We start from the raw sequence: 19,179 nt of genomic DNA on the forward strand, positions 1-19,179 counted from the left end.
CAGCACCGGCGCGGCAGACCCGGGCCTTCGGGCCTCCCGAGCCCCGCGCAGACGCGACTCCGCGCTAAGTCACACAGGGTGCCGCGCAGTGGCAGATTTACGACTTCTGTGCACCAGACGTGCTACCGCCCCAACACTCAATCCCTGCTCCAGGGCCAGCAAGGAAAACCGCCTCGCTCTGGCAGCCCAGCCGCACCCGCGGCGACGCGGCGCGAGCGGGAGGACGGTGGAAAGGAAACGCGACGTCGGCGCAGGCGTCCCCGCACCCGCGCTCCCGCCCGCGGGAACCCTGGCCCGGCCCAGGGGCGCGCGGGGCCGCGGCAGGTGAGCGCGGCTCCGCCACCTCCCCGCGCCCGCCCTGCGATGGGCGATCCGGGTCGCGCAGATATTTACAGAGTAAAAAGGACAATAACTCGACGTCCCGGGACGGCCAAGCAATCTGTTAGTAATTTAGCGGGATGGGAATTTCCTTTCTAGAGCCTGCCAGTGGAGCGCTTTTCCACAGCGGGGGAAGCCTGCGATTTCACATAATGACTTCAGCATGCAGGGCTTTCTCCGCACCCCTCCCTGGCCCCCGCCCCCCGCCCTCATTAAAGCGAGTGTGACTCTCTCAGGACACCCGCGTGGACCCCGGCGTCCGGTCTGGCCCGTTCGCCCTTCTTTCCCCTCGTGCGCCCCCGCTGACCCCCAGCCACCCCGCGTCCAGGCCCCCCTCGTGCGCCCCTCCCCTGCCCGCGCTCCCCGCCGGCCTCGTGCGCCCTTCCCGACGCCCCCCTGCGCCTCTGTCCCCCCTCGTGCGCCCCTCTCCTGCCCGCGTGCCCCCGCCCTCCCCCCCGGCGCCCGTTTCCCCCTCGTGCGCCCCTCCCCTGCAGACACTCCCCGCCCGACCCCCCCCCGCGCCACTGTCCCCCCCCGCGCGGCCCGCCCTACCCCCCCGCGCCTCTGTCCCCCCTCGTGCGCCCCTCCCCTGCCCGCGCCTCTGTCCCCCCTCGTGCGCCCCGCCTGACCCCCCCCCCGCGCCCCTGTCCCCCCTCGTGCGCCCCTTCCCTGCCCGCGCGCCCCGCCCGCCCGGCGAGCGCTCGGAGACTTGTCCCCCGGGCCCCGCGCTGGCTCGGGCGGGCAGGGGCGTGATGTCACGGCAGGGAGGGGGCGCGGGAGCTGCCGGGCGGGCGGGAGGCGGGGGAGGTGTTTTCCAGCTTTAAAAAGGCCGGAGGCAGCGCGCGGCCCTGCGTCAGAGCGAGACTCAGACTCCGAACTCGCCGGCAGCGGCACCGCGCGGGTCGCAGCGGCCGGGCGCGGGTACAGGGGCGCGGGCGCACCCCTCCGAGCCCCCGCCACCCGCTCGCGTCCCAGGGCCGCAGACGGGCCTGCCACGCGCGCACACGCCCCTCAATGACATTTCCCCGGGGCGCGAGGCGCTGAGCCGGGCCGGGCGCGTGTCCGCCGGGCAGAGGTCCGGCTTCCCGGGGAACCAGCCCGGGTGGCGGCGCGGGGCGCCCGCTGCTGCGCCTCCTGCTCCTCCCCGGCCGCTCCTCCTCCGCCGCCGCCGCCGCGTGGATGCCAAGTACCAGCTTTCCAGTCCCTTCCAAGTTTCCACTCGGCCCTCAGGCTGCAGCCTTCGGGAGCGGAGAAACTTTGGGGCCCGCGCCGCCCGCCGGCGGCACCATGAAGTCGGCAGAAGAAGGTAAGCCCGGCGCGGCCGCCGCTCCCTGGGGTCCCCCGGTCCCCGACAGCCCGGGCCGCGCCCTCGCCCCCGGCCCGCGCCCCTGCTCCCGCGCGGCGGCGTCCCGGTTCCACGAGGCGAGGGACTGGGCCGGGGTCTGCTCGCGGGGAGGGGCGCGGGCGGCCGGGCGCGGCGCAGACCGGGGAGTGTGTCCCCGGGTGTTTCCCCGGAGCAGCCCTGATTCCGAGCGCGCTCTTGCCAATAGGTGTCTCCTCTTCTCTGGCGCTGAGTGCGCGAACTTGGAAGTGGCTGGGGCAGTCTTTCCGCGGATCCGGCGTAAAAACGGCTCAAAAGCTAGAGATTTGGGGACCGAGAGAGGTTAGGGTCGTCAGAACCACAAAGGACAGTTGGGGGTGAAGCGAGGTTTCTTTGGGAGTGCAGGATGCCTCCCCAAGTGAGGCAAGGCCACCCTTTGGTGCGGGGACTAGTGCGGGTTGGGGGCCCTACGCCCCCAGATGGGGCTCCAGCTGCGCTCCCGCGGGGCCGTGCGCACCTGGCCGGCTCCAGGGGGGAGCCCCTCAGCCGCTCCGCGCGGAGCTCTCGGGCGGGCAGCACCAAAAGCGACGGAGCGCGCGGTCCCAGCACAGCCCCTAATTGGAGCCGTTCTGCCGTCGGGTAGACGAGAGTTCCAGCCCGGGAGGGTGTTTCAGGAAAGCTTGAAAAGGGGCCGCCAAGTTTCAAGCTGCTGCTCGGTTGTAAAAAGATGGCGTAAGCCTGTGTCCCCCACCCGGCAGTGCGCAGTGGCAGTGGCCACAGGCTGAGCCCGTGGGCAGCGCAGCCGCTGGTTCCCAGCCCTCTGGCCGCACCTCCGTAAAAGACCCCCCTCAGCAACAGACCACCGAGGTGGCTCCTGCAGGTGTCTGAAAATTCACTGTGAAGAGATGGTTAGTCTCCCAGTTAGGGATTAGAGTGGCAAATGCTTGGTGGAAATGGGGGGACACCTTTTCAAATTCCTTGTCAGCTCTAAAGTGTTTTACTTAAATTATTTAAAGTAAGCTGGCAAGCTTGCCAGTCCTGTGTTGTGTGAGGGCGGACATCCTGACGCGCACTTGACCCGAAATGCTGCCTTTCCTCCACGATTCTCGCCTTGCGACAGCTGCAGCTCTAGGCCACCTCAGCCCAGGGGAGCGGACCCAGCACAGGCCGTGCGCCCTGGGCCCTGCCCGCCTGCCTGACTCTGAACTGTGGGCCCGGGAGGCCCATCGATGTTGCTTCTCTATCTGCCACTTCATCCACTTTTGAGAAATACTCAAATGTTCACGCATCAGGCACCTTTTATTGTTTACACCATGAGCTCTTGCTATTAGAAAGGTTTAGAGAGACTTTTTGCTGGGATTTTGATTTTAAATCCTTGGACACATTTCCCCGCATATTTCTTACCACTGCTGTGAAAAAAATGAAGGTTTTTCAAAGTTTGGATTTCTTTCCTTGAAGAGTGTTCCATCCTGTAATGAGGAATCTTTTTATCTCTTTCAAGAGGTAAAAACATGATGAGCGTAGTGGTTTTTTTCTTTTCAATGTTTCCTAGTTAAGAAAATAAGTTTGAAAACGGCCCAGCTGCGAGGCAGTACACAGGCAGTGAGGCCCTTTCGCTAACCGGCATTGGCATATTTTATAAGGACTACAAAATTGGGCTAACCAGAAAGTATGACCTAATCCTTTACGTAGACAGGCCGACCTCTGGGGGCAAGAATGCTTCAATGTCTGCCGCTGCTGAGGGCTACGGGAAAGATGTGTCCTTCCTGAGTAAGTAGGCCCGGCACATCCCTCCAGGTCAGTGAGATCCGGGTGGAAGCCCAGTAGGTGCCGGTGCTTGCTCCCCTGGACAGTGCAGAGAAAGGCTGTCTGTAGGCAGCCACCCAGCCACAGCCACTGCAGACAGAAAGCCCGGGCTCCACGGGAACAAAGCTCACCCTGTTCTCAGCCACTTAACTTCATGGCGTTGTGTCCTAATCCAGATTAGAAAATGCCAAGGCTGGGGCACCCTGCTTTGTCACACCCAGCGCTGGAGTTCTGCATCCCATTAAAGTCCCCTCAGCACCAGGAGGAAGCAGCCAGGCCCAACGCGCCCATCGAGAGTGTTTGTTGAATTGGCAAATTCGAGTCCAGACCAGGAGCTCCAAACCAGCTACAGGAAGGCAGGCAGGCGCGGGAGGTGCTCCGAAGAGGTGCAAGGGGCACGTTTGGTTTGGAGCCACTCGGGTCTGACTCCCTTGGTGGGAACTGAAAGTGGGAGGGGCCCAGTCCAGCCTTCTGACAAAACAGTCCTGAACCCTCGTTCTGGGAGGCCCAGGAATCTGGTGGCCTGTGTGCACGGAGGGAAGTGTAGACCCACATTCTCTGGGGCAGTTCAGCAAGAAGTTCTAGTCTAAACAGATGATAAGGGCGGTTATTTGTGTGTGATTTTTCGGTGGGGATGAAAATGTGGCCAAGATTACCAAAAAAAGAGAGAGAGAAAATGAAATGTTGGGGATTCTCACCAGAAAACAGAACTTCCATTTGCCCGAAGGTCAGCAAAAAAAGCAAACTAAAACAAAACAACCCTCCAACATACATCTCAAAGCGAGCACTATTATTAGAAACTAAATCAGGCCAAACCGAACTATAGTTTATCACTAGAGAAACCCGGCCGTTTCAAAAGGGTCACAGGAGGAGCCTCGGGGGCGGCAGGTTACCGATTCCGGACAGGCAGTGCCCTGGGGCAGGAGGAGGGAGGACACTTCTGATTCCAGCAGTTGCCAACACTGACACTTGTACCCCTCCCTCGCCGGAACCTCAGCCGCGTACACTTGGCCACCGTGCTCACGGAATCCCAGATGTTGGTTGTACCTGGTGCCAAGACCTTGGGGAAAGTTAGAGCCAACAGCTGGGAGAAGCAGGAAAGGGCTGGCCTGGGGTCAGAGGCCCAGCCGGCTGTGTGACCGCTGGGCAGGGGGTTGTTCTGCCGCTACCCGCGCCTTCCTGTGCTCGGCATTGCTCACGGGACCGGCAGGTCCGCTGCGGGCCGTGGTGTGCACATGTGCTGTCGCGGGCCGGGACTGACGTGGCGGGGGTCGCAGACTCAGGGTGGCCTCTAAAGCCAGGCCTGCGAGTCAGGTCCGCCGCAGAGAACCTGGACGGCCTGTGGGCAGCGGAGCTACTTCGTGCAGAGCGCGGAGCTCTGGAAACTGCGGAAAACCTTCCATTTTCCTGGCACCTTCGGGTAATGTCTTTAGCGACGTGGGCTGGAAAATGGCATTTCCAGAGTTTCCTGAAGTTGTGCAGTTCCTGCTCTGCGGCTGGGGGGAGCCGGCCCCTCGCCAGGCTCTGCGGCTTCGGCCGGCCTGGCGGGACGTGCGCGTGGCGCACCGCGCAGCCACGCGGGGCGAAGCCTCACTGCTGCGGGAGGAGGCCCCGCAGGGTAGAAATGCTTTTTTTAACTTTAAGCAAATCCCGCGCCCTAGGGCAGGCCTGTCGGTCTCTGCCCGCCCGGTCCCGCGGTGGCGGGCCGCTCCGCAGAGCTCGGGGCCCGGGTCTCGCTCGCGGGGGGCCCGGGGCGGGGGCGGCACGAGCCGCAGGCAGCGCTCGGCTCCGGGGCCGTTTATTTAAAACTCGGAAGCCGGCGGCCGCGAGCCGCTTGTTTATGTAAACCCGGAAACGCCGCGGGGGGCGGGGCGGGGCGCGGGGAGGGGGAGGGGCGGGACGGGGCGGGGCTCGCGGGAGGGGGAGGGGCGGGCGGGGCTCGCGGGAGGGGGAGGGGCGGGCGGGGCCCGGCGGGGAGGGGGAGGGGCGGGGCCGGCCGGGCTGGGGGTCACGTCGCGCGGAGGACGCGCCGCCGAGCGCCGGGCGCAGGGAGCCCCGGGCCGGACGGACCCCGACGGGACCCGGCCCCGACATGACGGGGCTGGAGGACCAGGAGTTCGACTTCGATTTCCTCTTCGAGTTTAACCAGGGCGACGAGGGCGCCGCCGCGGCCGCCCAAGGTGGGTCAGGCCGGCCGGGAGGGGCGCGGGGACGGGGGGGGGGGCGCAGGGGTCTGGGGACTCCGGGATTTGGGGGTGCGGGGCCGGGGAACTTGGGGATCTGGGGACGGGGGCGTCTGGGGCGCGCCCCGGGTCCAGGTCGGGGTCGTGGAGTGGGGGCCCCGGCCTGCGCCGCCCCCTCCCGCCTCTCGGGCCCGGGCGCCCCCGCATCCCTCGTCCCGTCCTGCGCCCGGCCCGAGTCAGGCCCTCGACCCCAGGCTCCGTGCGGGCGCCCTGGGCGCGGCGGGACTGGCACAAACACACGACGTTAGTGACGCGCTCCGGGGGGCGGAGAGGCCACCTGTGGGCTCAGCCCGCTTTGGATGCAGGTGGCTCACCTGGCCCGCACCGTGGGCTTGCTGGCACCAGACAGCAGCGGGTCCCTCGGAGAGAGTTCCCGGTGCGGGAGGACGCCCCTCCTTTCCAGGGTGGCCCGTGTGAGTGTCCAAGGCACAGGACTTGGACATTGTCGTCTGGGGACAGATGGTCAGCAGCAGTGCCAGAGGGCAGTAGGAAGCGGCCCCTCGGGGAGCCCAGCCCCCTGCTCGTGCCCTGGCCCTGACACCCGGGCAGCTCGCCAGCAGGGACTCGGGTTTGAGACTCCTGTGAAGCGGCTCTAGTTTTCAAGTTCACACCCAACCTGCCATGACCCGGGGCCTTTCCTTTCTTTCATTTTCTCTTCTATGTCAAAAGTAAAGGTTCCAGTTAAACAGCCAAATAGCAAGTGAACTACTGCCTCCCCCCCAGTTGGCACTCTTGAATAATGAGAGAGCCACTGAGTACTGGTGGCAGAGCCAGTTGGGACCTTCGGCCAGGCCCTGGGAGAGGTCACCCCAGAGCCCACCCCTAGCGCCAGTTTCCTTCTGTTCTGAACCACAGGCGCCCCCGACAGATCAGAGCCTGCCCCCCGTACTGTAGCCTTTCGTCCCAGTCCTCACGGTCTTTCTGTCCTGGCCCCGTGGGGACGCAGTGTGGGAAGGGGTAGGACCTTGGCCGGGAGGGACCGTCCGCTTTCGTGTTGATCACAGCGTTCACAAGCCCCCCTTTAAAAGTCTAATGTCTGGTTCGTTTTTGAGAAGAGAAGGATGTTCCAGCCGGGCCGGTGCCTGGTGTTCACGGCCCCCTCCTCCCTGCACGTCTCCCTGGGAGGACACTCCCCCTCTTCCTGTCGTACCTGGGTGGGGGTCCCGGTGGACACCAGGGCAGGCGAGGGGGCAGTTGCGTGGCTGAAGGGGGCACCTGGCCCTGCAGGCGCCGTCTGTTGTGCCCGGCCACCGGTAGGAGCCTGTCCCAGCAGAAGGGCTTCCCCGGGGCACTCGGCCTGCTCGTGGCTCACTTGGCAGATGCCACTGGTAGAACTGAACCGTGGAAGGACCCCACTCGAGACCTTTCCACGTGTGGAAGCTGGTCCCAGACAGGTGTCGGCTCCCGCGAATGCTGGGCCATCTTTGAAGGCCCCTCATAGACCCCGTGGGGCCCCATGCACCCCCTTGCTGCGCACCCAGTGGATAACTGTGGCCCTGCCAGAGGTGGGGGTGGAACCCGGGGCCGTGCTCTGGTCTGGGCAGCTCGCGGCAGACACGGCACAGGCCACTTGGGGGAGGGTGTCCAGCCAGCCGCTCTAGCCCGCTGGTGACGGCCTCCAAGGAGGCAGGAGCATGGCCGGGGCATGCCAGGGCCTCGGTGGCGGGGCTGCGCCGTGCCAGGCGCTGTGTCTGGCTCAGGGCAGAGGCTCAGCGAGTGCTTGGTGACAAGGGCCACCTCTGTCTCCACGTGCATGTCACTGTGCAAAACAGCAGCTGTACGTGAGTGGCTGTCACCAGCACCTTTCTGTGGTGGTTTTGGACACATGATTCTAGCCGAACAGTCACCACGGGCTCTTCCAGGGCAGAGCGCAGGAGGCCGGTTTGGGTGGGTGCCGCAGTTGGCACCGTTCCTGTCGGCCTCAGATGTGGGGACTCCAGTGGGTCCGGGACAGAGTCCCCCGCACAGGCCGGCGCTGCCTCCCGGAGCTGCTCGAGGGGGAAGCTCGTCCCGCCTGGAGCAGGGGGCTCTCTCCGTGGACGGGCAGGCTGAGGCCCCCCAGCTGCCTTCCAGGCTCGCTCTGCAGGTGCGTCTCCACCCCGAGGTCACAGTGGTGTTGACCTCCAGGGCTGGCACCTGGAGCCCAGTGTTTTGGGCTTTGGGGCCGGGGGTGGCATCTCAGGCAGCAGGAGGTAGCTCTGCGAGGGGAGGCTCGAGCTGGGAAGGGTCCTCCCCTTTTCATGGTGCCCCAGAGAAGCTGCTAGAAAGCATTGCATATGTGCATATAATGAGTGAGCCTGGATATAAATAAATGAATGATTAATTGAAGGGGCTGAGGTCGATTGCAAAGCAAGGGAATACTGAATTTTATGGACTGTACTGAGCACAAAAATTCACACTTTCTCCAAAAGGACGTGGAGGCCGTCTGTGGAGGGGGAGCTCACCCCAGGCGGGTGGTCCCAGGCCCTTGGCCCCTCCTTGTGGCTCAGGGCACCCCCTCTTCTCATGGTCGCCTGTCTCAAGGAGGCTCTTTGAGGCAGGGACGGAGTCTTTGTTTCCAAAGTGCTCAGCAGGTGTAAATAATAGATATTCTATGACTATTTGTTGGGAGAGCAAAAAGAGAATTTTAAAATAATTTGCTCTGGGCAGGAAGGGGGTGATGTCTGAGCCGCGGGTGCCTGGCATCTTCCTGTCCCCACCCAGGGGTGGCCAGGCCATGGGCTACCCTGGGGGGGGGTGCTCAGGGCTCAGGAAATAGCTGCTCTGCTCATCAGCTGGGAGGCGGGCGTGCCCCGCTTCCCGCCCCAGGGCTCCTGTTTTCTAAGTTATTTTGGCCAGCCTGGCCCTGCCAGTGCCGTCGCCGTGGCAACTCGGGAGAAAATTGGCCGAGGCCTCTGGGTCTCCGGCTGGAGCTGCCCCGGCGTCAGGGCTGCCTTCCAAACCTCCGCGAGACGCGTCTGCCCACTTGCCTTCCGGGGCATGGCTGGTGGCACTTAATGGTTCACATGTGGAAAAGGGATCTCTTCAGAGACGAAGTTCCGGAGGACTTTTTATTCTCGAGTCGGTTTTCACCAAGTAGTGACGACTTCTCCCCAGGACGGCCCGGGAGGTGGCTGGTGGTGGCTGCAGCAGGAAACGGTGGCGGGGGCGGCCTCGGGACAGCGTGGAGTTCCTTCCGGCCGCGCTTTGGGGAAAGCTTTGCCGTTGTGACACTCGCAGCCACTGCCCTCACGCTGCGGGACTGTGTCGGCGAAGGACGGCGTCCGCACGGTCAGGGGGCTTCAGTTTTGTCACGTGTTTCACCGGAAGACCTTGGCTAGTAATGAACAACTTGCATATGTTTTCACTGCTTGAAAACAGAGAACTGGAAAGTGGTGCTTTAAGTGGTGTGCACTTGGGCTGGGGGAATGTTCCGGAACCTCCTGGAGGAGTGAGTGCGGGGCCGGGCCCAGGTGTGGGAAGGAGGGCTTGCTCACGGAGCGTTAAACGTTGTTTGTTTGTTGCTGCGACGAGACCATTCTGTTCACCTTTATAAATCTTTCTCGCTGTCAGATTGTTGTGTGAGCGGCGTCTCGAAGCTGTTGCTGTCTGTCACGCCGCGGGGCCTGACCCCGGCCGTCCAGCTGGAGCGCTCTGCCCAGCGCGCTGAGGCGGCAGCAAGGTCTTGGCTTTTATTGCTGTGCTTTGCTTTGTTTTATTTCCAACACACGCGGAGTTGCACTCTCGCCCGGCCTGGGCGGCCTCCGCTGCCGTCTGGGAGGAGGCGGCGTGGCGTCGGGAGGACGGGCCTGGCCGGCCCACGTGGCCTGGTTCTATTTCCAGCCTCCCGTCCTGTGGTTCCGCCCCAGCAAATGCTAAAGGGATGTTCCTTAAAGTGAAGATGAAAAATCATTTGTGATGGGCCATTTCTCAGAGTCTGTGAAGGACGAGAGCTCTGGCCGTGGCCAGAGATGGTGTTTCTTGCTGGAAACCGAGGCAGGCGCGTCCCCAGCCCGCCTGTGCAGGCAGAGCCGGTGAGCGGCCCCGTCTCAACACGCCCAGGGAAGGGCAGGTGCCCGCGGGCCTGGGGGGCGAGCTCAGCCGCAGGGTCCTGCTCCTCTGCAGCTTGTCCACTGACGTGCGTGGTAGTTCAGAACTAAGAAACCTGTGTGTTCTGGAGCAAATTATGCCTCAGAAAGAGACAGTAGGTCTGACGCTCTGGCTTGTTGGCTTTGCGGAGGCCAAGGGGGCCTGGCCAGCCTGGGAGCCAGGACACGCCCCGCTGGCCGGCCGGCTCGCACCTGCTCCCGTGGGTGGGTGTGCCCCTGGCCAGGTGTTCGTGCAGAGCGGGACAGGGAGAGCAGGGCCCAGTGCGACTGGAGGGCTCAGGGGAGGGGGTGATGCCTTTGGAAGACAGGCCCCGCTTCACTGCCTTCTGCTACGTTAGATAACTTTGTGCTCTTTGTTTTCTGCTCACCTGTGCTGTGATGATTCGGTGAGCCCTCCTTGGCACGCAGCCAGGTCCCGCCAGCAGTGGGTGACCCTGATGGGCGCTGAGCTCCATGGTGGCATTGGACGTGGTATAGATCAGCCCGAACATTTCAGAATCGTTCAGAAAGTTACTGGAAATATTTTCATTCCATGTAAATGCAATCCTTTTGAATAGTTAAATCAGATTTGAATACAGTCTAGGTGGATGATGACACCCAACTGAGTGACAGCTGGGAGGGAGGGGTGGGGAGGCGGGAGCAGCACCTGGTGCTCGTGAGGGGCAGAGGCCCCCCGGGCCCTCGGGGCCCCATGTCTGCTGGTCTGAACGGGGAAGGCGCCGGCTCATCGCAGACGGCTCTCCTGCAGACCCTGGCTGAGGTTTAGGCATCTAAGCCTTCATTTTGTGATTGTTGAAAACTTGTGCTTAGGTGAATCATTTTTGCATTTTAATAAAGGCTTTGTGTGTTTTCCTTCCTCACTGAGCCAGGCTGCACTGAGGCACGTTCGGGACACCCTGGGGTCAGACCGTGTCCCGCCACGAGTGCCCCTGCGCTCGCTGGACTTGGTGCACGGCCGGCCCTGCCAGTCTCTGCCACCCCCTGGGCCCTTTTCCGTGGACCCCGTTCCTGCCGCAGCCCCAAAGGTGACTTTACACGGACGCTGTCGGACCTGCTGCCTCACTTCATCTAGAACCTTCCAACTGTGGCGCTCACGCCTCTGGTGCCGGCCCCGGCAGCGCTGGGTCTTGCCACTGGCCCAGGCGCTGAGTCTTGGGGTGGGGGCCCAGGACTTGCTGTGCTCATTGTTAGGGTTTATTTAAAAAATCCTTCAAAGTGACCTTCCTGCCCACGCATGTAGTTTGGCTGTGGGGGGCAGCTGAGTCTCAGAAAGAAAGACTCTTATAACTGGGGAAAGGAAGTCCGGGACCTGCACGTTCCTCACCCGCAGGTGCCTTCCCTTGGGGCGTGGACGGCGGGAGGTGGGAAGGGCCCCGGAAGCGCCTGCTGGGCACGTGGGAGCTGCTGGATTCCCTGTTCCTGCCAGCCCCGCCCGCCGCCTTCTGGTCTTCCAGGGCCACCATTTGTTTCAAACGGCAGTTCGGCCTTGACTGAATGTTAGGTTGCTTTTATGCTTCACGTAGAACGAGGGTCCTAGACAAGCCAGCGGCCCAGCAGGTGCCTTCCTGAGTGGTCACCGCAGTGCTTGGCTTCCTGAGTGGTCACCACGCCACCACCGGCCTGGTTTCCCTCTGAGCTGGAGGGGCCCGTCGTGGCCTGCAGGTGTCCGAGCGGGACTCAGCTCCAGCAGCACTTCCGATTCCCTCTGTTGTGTTTCCTTCTCCCCGTCAGGCTCTGCCTCCCCCAGCATGTCTGGAATTTCTAGAGGGCAGCCGGGGCCCTCTGAGGTGGGGGGCAACGGTGTCCTCTCACTGGGCTCCCGGGCAGGGGCCCGAGCCGCCCTTGGAGGAAAGGCCATGTGGGGAGCAGCAGAGATGAAAGCGTGAACTTCGCCAGCAAAGATTCTAACCGACCGGATCACCAGAGAGGGCGGTTGGGTGGCTCCTTCTGGAAATACGTAACAACAGACATGGATTCCCCTGCTGGGGGGGCGAGGACTGTTTCTGTTAGTAAATGTGGTGGCTTTTGCACTGGTACCTCGAGACCCTTGGTTTTTGCGGGGTTCGTCCTTGCCAGTGTCTGAACCGGCACACGGCAGAAGGCAGCTCTGTCCTCGAGCAGAGCATCCTCAGGCCAGCAGACGTGAACCCGAGACGGAGATAGGGTTTCCACATGCCGTTTCCATTATTCAGAGACCTTGGAATACTCGTTTCCAGGCATGTGATGATGAGGTTCCAAGATGTTATAAAAACTCTTTTCAAATCAGAAATCCAGAAGCCCGTTTTTCTTATTAAAATTTCTAATTACACTAATAATTTAAAAACATTTTATTGAGGTGTAATTAACGCATGATTCTTAAATTTAGCCGTGCGTTTGTCCTCAGAGATGGATTCCTAGGCCATGAGCTGTCTCCATGAGAGAGATCCCAGAATCCATGTTTTCATCACTCCTTGAGGGGTTTTCTTTGTAGGTGGTGATTGGGGCACCTTGGCAGGGATTAGCCTATGAAAATCCATTACATGTCTAGGTCTCTGTACCTAAAACACATCCCTCTCTCCCTCCCTCGTCCATCATTGATCCCTCCACCATCCATCCATTCATCATCCATCCATCCACCACCCATCCGTCCACCATCCATCCGTCCATCATCCATCCATCCATCGTCCATCCACCATCCATCATCCATCCATCCACCATCCGTCCGTCTATCCATCCATCATCTGTCCATCTACCATCTATCCATCCATCCATCTATCCACCGTCCATCCATCTATCCACCATCCATCATCCATCAATCAACCATCCATCCATCCACCTGCCATCCATCATCCATCCACCGTCCATCCACCATCCATCATCCATCCATCCATCCACCATCTATCCATCATGCATCCATCTACCATCCGTCCATCATCCATCCATTCATCATCCATCATCCATCATCCATCATCCACTGTCCATCCTTCATCCATCCATCCATTCATCCATCATCTTTCCATCCATTAAACAAATTGAACACATGTTATGTGCCAGGCACAGTCCTAGGTTCTGAAGACAGCAGTAAACCAGACTAGACTAAGGCTGGCAAAATTTCCTGCTCTTGTGGAACTTGGTTTCTGCTGATCAAAGAGATGATGGGTGAGATGAATGAAGGCAATATACAGTGTTAGACTGTGATACATGTTAAGGAGGAAAAATAAACTAGAGAGGTTTCCCCAAGGCTGGGTTAGGGGACTGAAAGTAAGCTAGTGTGGCCAGGAAAGCCAACATTTGAGGAAGAGCAGAAAACAGTGAGGGGACCTGCTGTGCAGCTGTCTGGGGGGGGACATTGCAGCAGCGGAAGTGTTGGGGGGCCCTGGGGACCTTGCCGGCCAGGTAGGACGGGGGCTGTCACTCTGAGCTGTTGGGCCATGTGATCTCAGGACATTGCAGAGGCCTCTCTCTGGGGCAGAGGCGGCAGCTACGGGGTGGGGCTGGTGGGTGGCGATGCCCCGGGTCCCAGGGCTGCACCGCGTGGGACTGTGCCCCCAGGCACCGTGTCCTCATGCCGTCTCCTTTCTCCTTCCAGAGCACTACAGCTATGCACCCCCCAGCATCGGCTCTGCCCTGCCGCTCCCCACGGGGCACCCCTCGCTGCCAGCCGCGTGTCACGACCTGCAGACCGCCGCTGCGGGCATCTCGGCCATGCCAGCAGCGAGTCACTCCGCGGGGTACGGGGCAGCCGTGGACAGCGCGTCCTCGGGGTACTTCCTCTCTGCCGGCGGCATCAGGCCTGACGGGGCCCCGGCCCTGGAGAGCCCTCGCATCGAGATCACCTCGTACCTGGGCCTGCACCACAACAGCGGCCAGTTTTTCCATGACGTGGAGGTGGAGGACGTCATCCCCGGCGCCAAGCGGTCCCCGTCCACGGCCACGCTGAGCCTGCCCGGCCTGGAGGCCTACCGGGACCCCGCGTGCCTCAGCCCGGCCAGCAGCCTGTCCTCCCGCAGCTGTAACTCCGAGGCCTCCTCCTACGAGTCCAACTACTCGTACCCGTACACGTCCCCCCAGACGTCCCCCTGGCAGTCTCCCTGCGTGTCCCCCAAGACCACGGACCCCGAGGAGGGCTTTCCCCGCGGGCTGGGGGCCTGCACCCTGCTGGGCTCCCCGAGACACTCCCCGTCCACCTCGCCACGCGCCAGCGTCACGGAGGACAGCTGGCTGGGAGCCCGCAGCTCCAGGCCCGCCTCGCCCTGCAACAAGCGCAAGTACAGCCTCAACGGCCGGGCCCCCTGCTCGCCCCACCACTCTCCCACGCCGTCCCCGCACGGCTCCCCCCGCGTCAGCGTGACGGACGACACGTGGTTGGGCAGCACCACGCAGTACACCAGCTCGGCCATCGTGGCGGCCATCAACGCCCTGACCACCGACAGCAGCCTGGACCTGGGCGACGGCGTCCCCGTCAAGTCCCGCAAGACCGGCCTGGAGCCCTCGCCCTCGGTGGCGCTCAAGGTGGAGCCGGCCGGGGAGGACCTGGGCCCCACGCCGCCCGCGACCGACTTCCCGCCCGAGGACTTCTCCTTCCAGCACATCCGGAAGGGCGGCTTCTGCGACCAGTACCTGTCCGTGCCGCAGCACCCGTACCAGTGGGCGAAGCCCAAGTCCCTGACGCCCGCGCCATACCTGAGGTGAGCCGGGTGGGGCAGGGCGGCCGGCGGCCGGGCTCAGGCACCGGACGGGGGCTCCCCTGTGGCTGTGGAGGCCGAAAGTCAGGACAGGGTTTCCTCGGGGCCCTCTTGGGGCTGTGTGCGAGGGTCTGTCCCAGGCCACGCCCGGAGGTCCCGGTGCCTTGTGGTAAATCCTTGGTGTTCTTGGCCCGCAGAAGGGTCTCAGTCTCTGCCTTCGTCCTCGTGCAGCCTTCGCCGTCCATCTGTCCCCAGGTTTCCCTCCTGTGCCGTTGCCGGCTCTGTTGGGTGGGGGCCGCCGCTCCGGCCTCGTTTTAGCCTGATCTCTGCACGGTCCCTGTTTCCCGTGAGGTCGCGCTGGCAGCCGCTGGGGTTGGGCTGCGGCATGTGGCTTCTGGGGCACGTTCTGCCCGTGACGGGTCCACAGACAGGTGCACAGCTGCCTCCTCAGCGGCACAGACAGGCTCCGCGCCGCCTCTCGCGTCTTAATTGCCGTCACCGCAGATGGGACTTGGGCTCAGCAATTCCCCGGGGCAGCCGACTTGCTGCTTTTCCAGAACAACACAGCCGCGTCCTCCCGGGAGGCGCCGGCGCTGGCAGCCGGGGGGCGGGCACAGGCAGCTCCTGCTCTCTGGTCCGTGGCTGCTGGTCTTCCAGACGGTGCAGGGGCCGCTGCCCTCGCCGGGTCCCCCTGCCCTGCCTGGTGTTGTCACGTTTAATACGCAGTTTCCCCACATGGGCCTCGCACTCCCTGCAAGGCGCTCGCTGCCCCGGGTCTGTACGGCCTGTGACGTCAGGGCTGTGGCCGCTCCCAGCCCCCTGGGGCAGCCCAGGCCCGGTCACCGCCGGGTTCTGTCCTTCCTGCTCCCGTTTGTCACAGGCTGTGTGGAGCCAGGCTGGGCGGCAGGGCGGGTGTGCCCCTGCCTCACTGTGCCCCTCTCCGCCCCTCCCGCGGCTACTCCGAAGCCTTGCTGGGTCCAGGGGGGTCCGGGGTCAGAGCTGCCCGTGGAGGCTCAGCTCCAGGCTGTGACCGAGCCCAGCTGACCCCGCGGGAGCTGGTGGCAAAGGGGCAGGACGAGAGACTCTGGAGCCGCAGCCGGCCGAGGCCGCGGAGGGCAGGGTGGCTCCGACCTTCCTGGCCGGCGCTGGTGCCTCCCGCCCACTCTGGCCTCCGCTCCCGGCACCGCGAGGTGGGAAAGGCACAGTCACCGTCAGAACAAATCTGTCTCAGGACCTGCATTTAATTCATAAACACAGGAGCTTGAAAAATCCACTTGGTGGCATTTGAAAAATTTAAGAACTGTTTATGCTTGTCGTGTTGTCACTGTAATTTTTGTTTAAGTAAAAGTCATATTTTAAAGCTGACTCTGAAGCACAGGCAGGTGCCTGCTCGGTTTCACGGCCATCATTTCATGGGCAGCAAAGGTCACTATCCCTCTATTCAAACGGGTCGAGGACAGGGTGATGCCACCGGGCGTAGCTGTCCCCAGAGGTGGGAACAGTTTCCTGGGAAGTCGAGTGACGTCGGGGAACCCACGTGCTGCTTCCTGGGCTGCGGAGCTGCCGTTGGACGGGGCGTTGTCGGCAGGAAAGGCTGCCAGGGGCTCCCTCAGGCTGGGGTCTGTTCCCGCCGCTGCCTGTCCGTGTCTCTTCACGTTGTCCCCCCTGCGTGCCTGTCTCTGTCTGAACGTCCCTTTTACACGGACGCTGGTCCTGTGTGTCAGGCCTGCTCTGACCTCTGAGCTGGGAAACGGTGAAGACCCCGTGCACAGACGGCCACGCTGGGGCCAGGGCCCCACGTCCGGTCGGGTCTGGGGGACACAGCTCAGCCCTGAGGCCTGTTTGTGGCCCAGCGCCAGCGTGGGTGGCTTTCAGAGGGAGCCTGTCACAGGTCCCTGCCTGGCCTGCTCCGCAGCGGGGTCCTCGGGACCCGCGGTGCGTCCACTTTGGCATTTCCTCTCTGTCCGTGCCGGACCTGCCTTTGATTCGGTAGTTGGAAGCAGGCTGCTGTGTTTTTCCTGTGCTTGGGAGTTTCAGCAGTAATTCTGCAGCCAAATGGCTCTGCTACCTTTATCTCCTGGTGACAGAGCACCCTGGTGAGCCGTGCTGTGCTGACATTCCTGTGCGCTGTACAAACAAACAAGGCTTGGGAACGCGCGGGCTGTCTCCAGCGGTTTGCCCTTAACCTTTCCCACTGTTTTGGTTCCACATCAAAATGTGTTTCCTGGTCCCTCGAGATAGGTTTCCACGCGATCTCATCAGCCGCTGCTCCGGGGCAGCTGGAAGCCACGGCAGGAATGCGCTGCTGGGTTATTGTGCCGGTGAGACGCAGGGGCCAGGCTTCCTTCCCCACGGACACCTCTCGGTCCGCGCACGTGAGGGGCTCCGGCAGGCACGGTGACGTCAGCGGGGTGCGCAGCTGGAGGGCCGTGGTTTCAGTCACCTGCGGAGTTCGGGGTGGAGAACCTGTCGCGGCACAGCCGGCCGCCCTCCCTGTGGGCGGCTGCTCGTCAGTCCTGGCCCAGCGCCGGGAGGAGCCTCCTCGTGAGCTGTGCCCAGGGCCCGTCTTGCCACGGCTGTGGGAGCCCTGATGGCCCGCGGGGCTTCAGGGAACGACACTGAAGTCTTGCTGAAGGTGAAGAAGTTAAAATGCTTCTGCAACTATAAAAGTATTTGACAGAATTCCGTAGTTTAGGTTATTTTCGAGTTCAATGGAAGATGCTTCTGCCGTCGCAGCTTGGGGAGCTGGCGTGGAAGTCGGGGGTCTGGCTAGAACCGCCCAGTGACAGCGCCAGGGTTTGAGCTGTTTGTCCCAGCATCGAGTGAAGGCCACAGTCTCTCCAGGAAGATGCGGGGTTTCCTGCCCACCTTGCTCCTTCCAGCGGGGACGGTGATGCCAACCCGGGTGCCGCTGGCTCGAGTGTTGTTAGGAGATGCCCGTTTCCATGGGGTTGTTTCTAAATGGCAGTTCTCAGATGGTGGCTTTTGGAGATTTTGGTATTAACCTAAAGAAACTACAGTTTAAATGATTTTTCCTTCACTGTTCGATCCCTCAGCCAGGTCCCATCGAGCACGTGCTGTGGTCCACACGCCTCTCCCTCGGGGCTGTCCGTGCAAGCGTCCTTTTTTCCTTCTAGAACAGGCTCATGGACAGTTTCACCTTTCGAGGTTCTATTAGCTACTTGCAGCTAGCGTAATCTCTGAATTCACCTTTATGTCTTAAAAGTTTTTGTTCTATTTTTTAGAGGCAGGGTCTCACCCTGTCCCCCAGGCTGGAGGCTGTGGCGTCATCACAGCTCACTGCAGCCTCCACCTCCCGGGCTCAAGTGACCCTCCTGCCCCGGCCTCCCAAAGTGCTGGGATGACAGGTGTGAGTCACCACACCCGGCCTGAATTTGCCTTTAAAGGGACAATGGTAGGAGGAATTTACAGGTAAAAAGAAACCAGTTTTGGAAAGGCAGAAGCATTTTAACATGAGTCTCTTTGTAACATTTACAGCACGTTTGTTGAGTTAAATTCCTATACGTGGAACATTGCTTTTTTGGTTTAAGTCCTTAAAAAGAAGTAAAATTTCCAAGGGGCAAAATAGGCTTAGTGATCAATTTTTACTTAGAGTCTCTTTGGTTCGGATGATCCAAAATAGCTATGTGTTCAACTAAGTGTATTTCAGACATTGTTTGTTTTAGGTTTTTGGCTTCGATATTGAAGATATTAGGAATATCAGTAATTTTTATGCTACGCAGAAGTGTTAGCTACGAAAGGTCTGATGAAACCCCTCTTGTGTTGTATAAATTATGCGAACATTTCAGAGTTCGTCTTAATTTGGAATGAGATTAAATAAGCCTGTGGACCAGTAACAAGGAAACCTCTGTCTTCTCTTTCTCCAAACACAAACCCCCTCCCAGCCTCGTTAGGTAATTTCCTTGGAATGTGGACAGCGGTTTTGCTCCCGGGACCCTGGTCTCTGCGGGCGTGGCGCTGGGCAGGGGGTCAGTGAAGGTTCCGGCTCTCGTGGCCCCCAGGCCTTGGGGTGAGGGGCCTTCTCCAGGCTCTGGCGGCCAAGCCGGACCGTCCAGACATTCGCGGTTTAGGGAACAGCTTCCCCGGGCTCTCGTGGCCATCTGGGACGCGGGTGAGGGCAGCGCGAGTCCAGACCGCTCTGGCATCTCCTCCTGTAGTTCAGGGCTCAACAGGCTTCCTCACAAGCCCTCCCAGGCCCTGTGGGTGCAGGCAGGTCCTCGTGACCTTCTCTGCTGTCGACGGGGAGCCCTGCTTGGAGTCAGCGCCTGGGAGACTCTCGACCGGCTGCCAGACCAGGCAGGTCCGCGTGTCGGAGGTGAGCACAGCCTGTCTGCAGGCGCATTGATGTTCGCGACGGTGGCGACTTCGGCTGCTCCCAGGCGCCAGATGGTCCAGAGGAGGCTCTGAAAGGATGAGGACGAACGGGGGTCCCGCGACCCAGGATGGATGTTCCATGGTGCGCACCGTGACCCTGGCCCCACCCTGCTCAGGACCCGTGTGCTGCCAGTGGGGTGGGAGGAGTCTCGTGGCACCTGTGTCCCGTGTCCAGAGTCGGGTGGTTACGGGCGCCGTCAGGGCGGGGCCTTTCTGTGCCGTGGGAAGAGTCCACGCCCCGTCCGTGTCCAGCGACGCTCTGCAGCCGAGGAAGCTCGGGTCTC

General features: G+C 61.8%; 1 protein-coding gene across 5 annotated transcripts in view; it reads left to right on the top strand.

Annotated features, from left to right (window-relative positions):
• The first annotated feature begins 1,155 nt into the window (after window positions 1-1,155).
• The window catches only part of NFATC1 (nuclear factor of activated T cells 1), a 77,080-nt gene continuing 59,056 nt past the window's right edge, over window positions 1,156-19,179 (top strand). For 2 of the 5 annotated variants that reach the window (XM_045527427.1, XM_045527428.1), the window contains exons 1-2: window positions 1,445-1,684; window positions 13,405-14,503. In XM_045527427.1, coding sequence (XP_045383383.1) covers window positions 1,558-1,684; window positions 13,405-14,503 — 1,226 coding nt within the window. In that variant the 5' untranslated portion in view covers window positions 1,445-1,557. Of the gene's footprint in view, window positions 1,685-5,506; window positions 5,686-8,978; window positions 9,179-13,404; window positions 14,504-19,179 lie in introns of those variants that run through there. The other 3 variants (XM_045527425.1, XM_045527426.1, XM_045527429.1) reach the window with 3 other exon arrangements.

This window comes from Lemur catta, chromosome 16 (genome assembly GCF_020740605.2).
Source record: "Lemur catta isolate mLemCat1 chromosome 16, mLemCat1.pri, whole genome shotgun sequence".
Lineage (NCBI taxonomy): Eukaryota > Metazoa > Chordata > Mammalia > Primates > Lemuridae > Lemur > Lemur catta.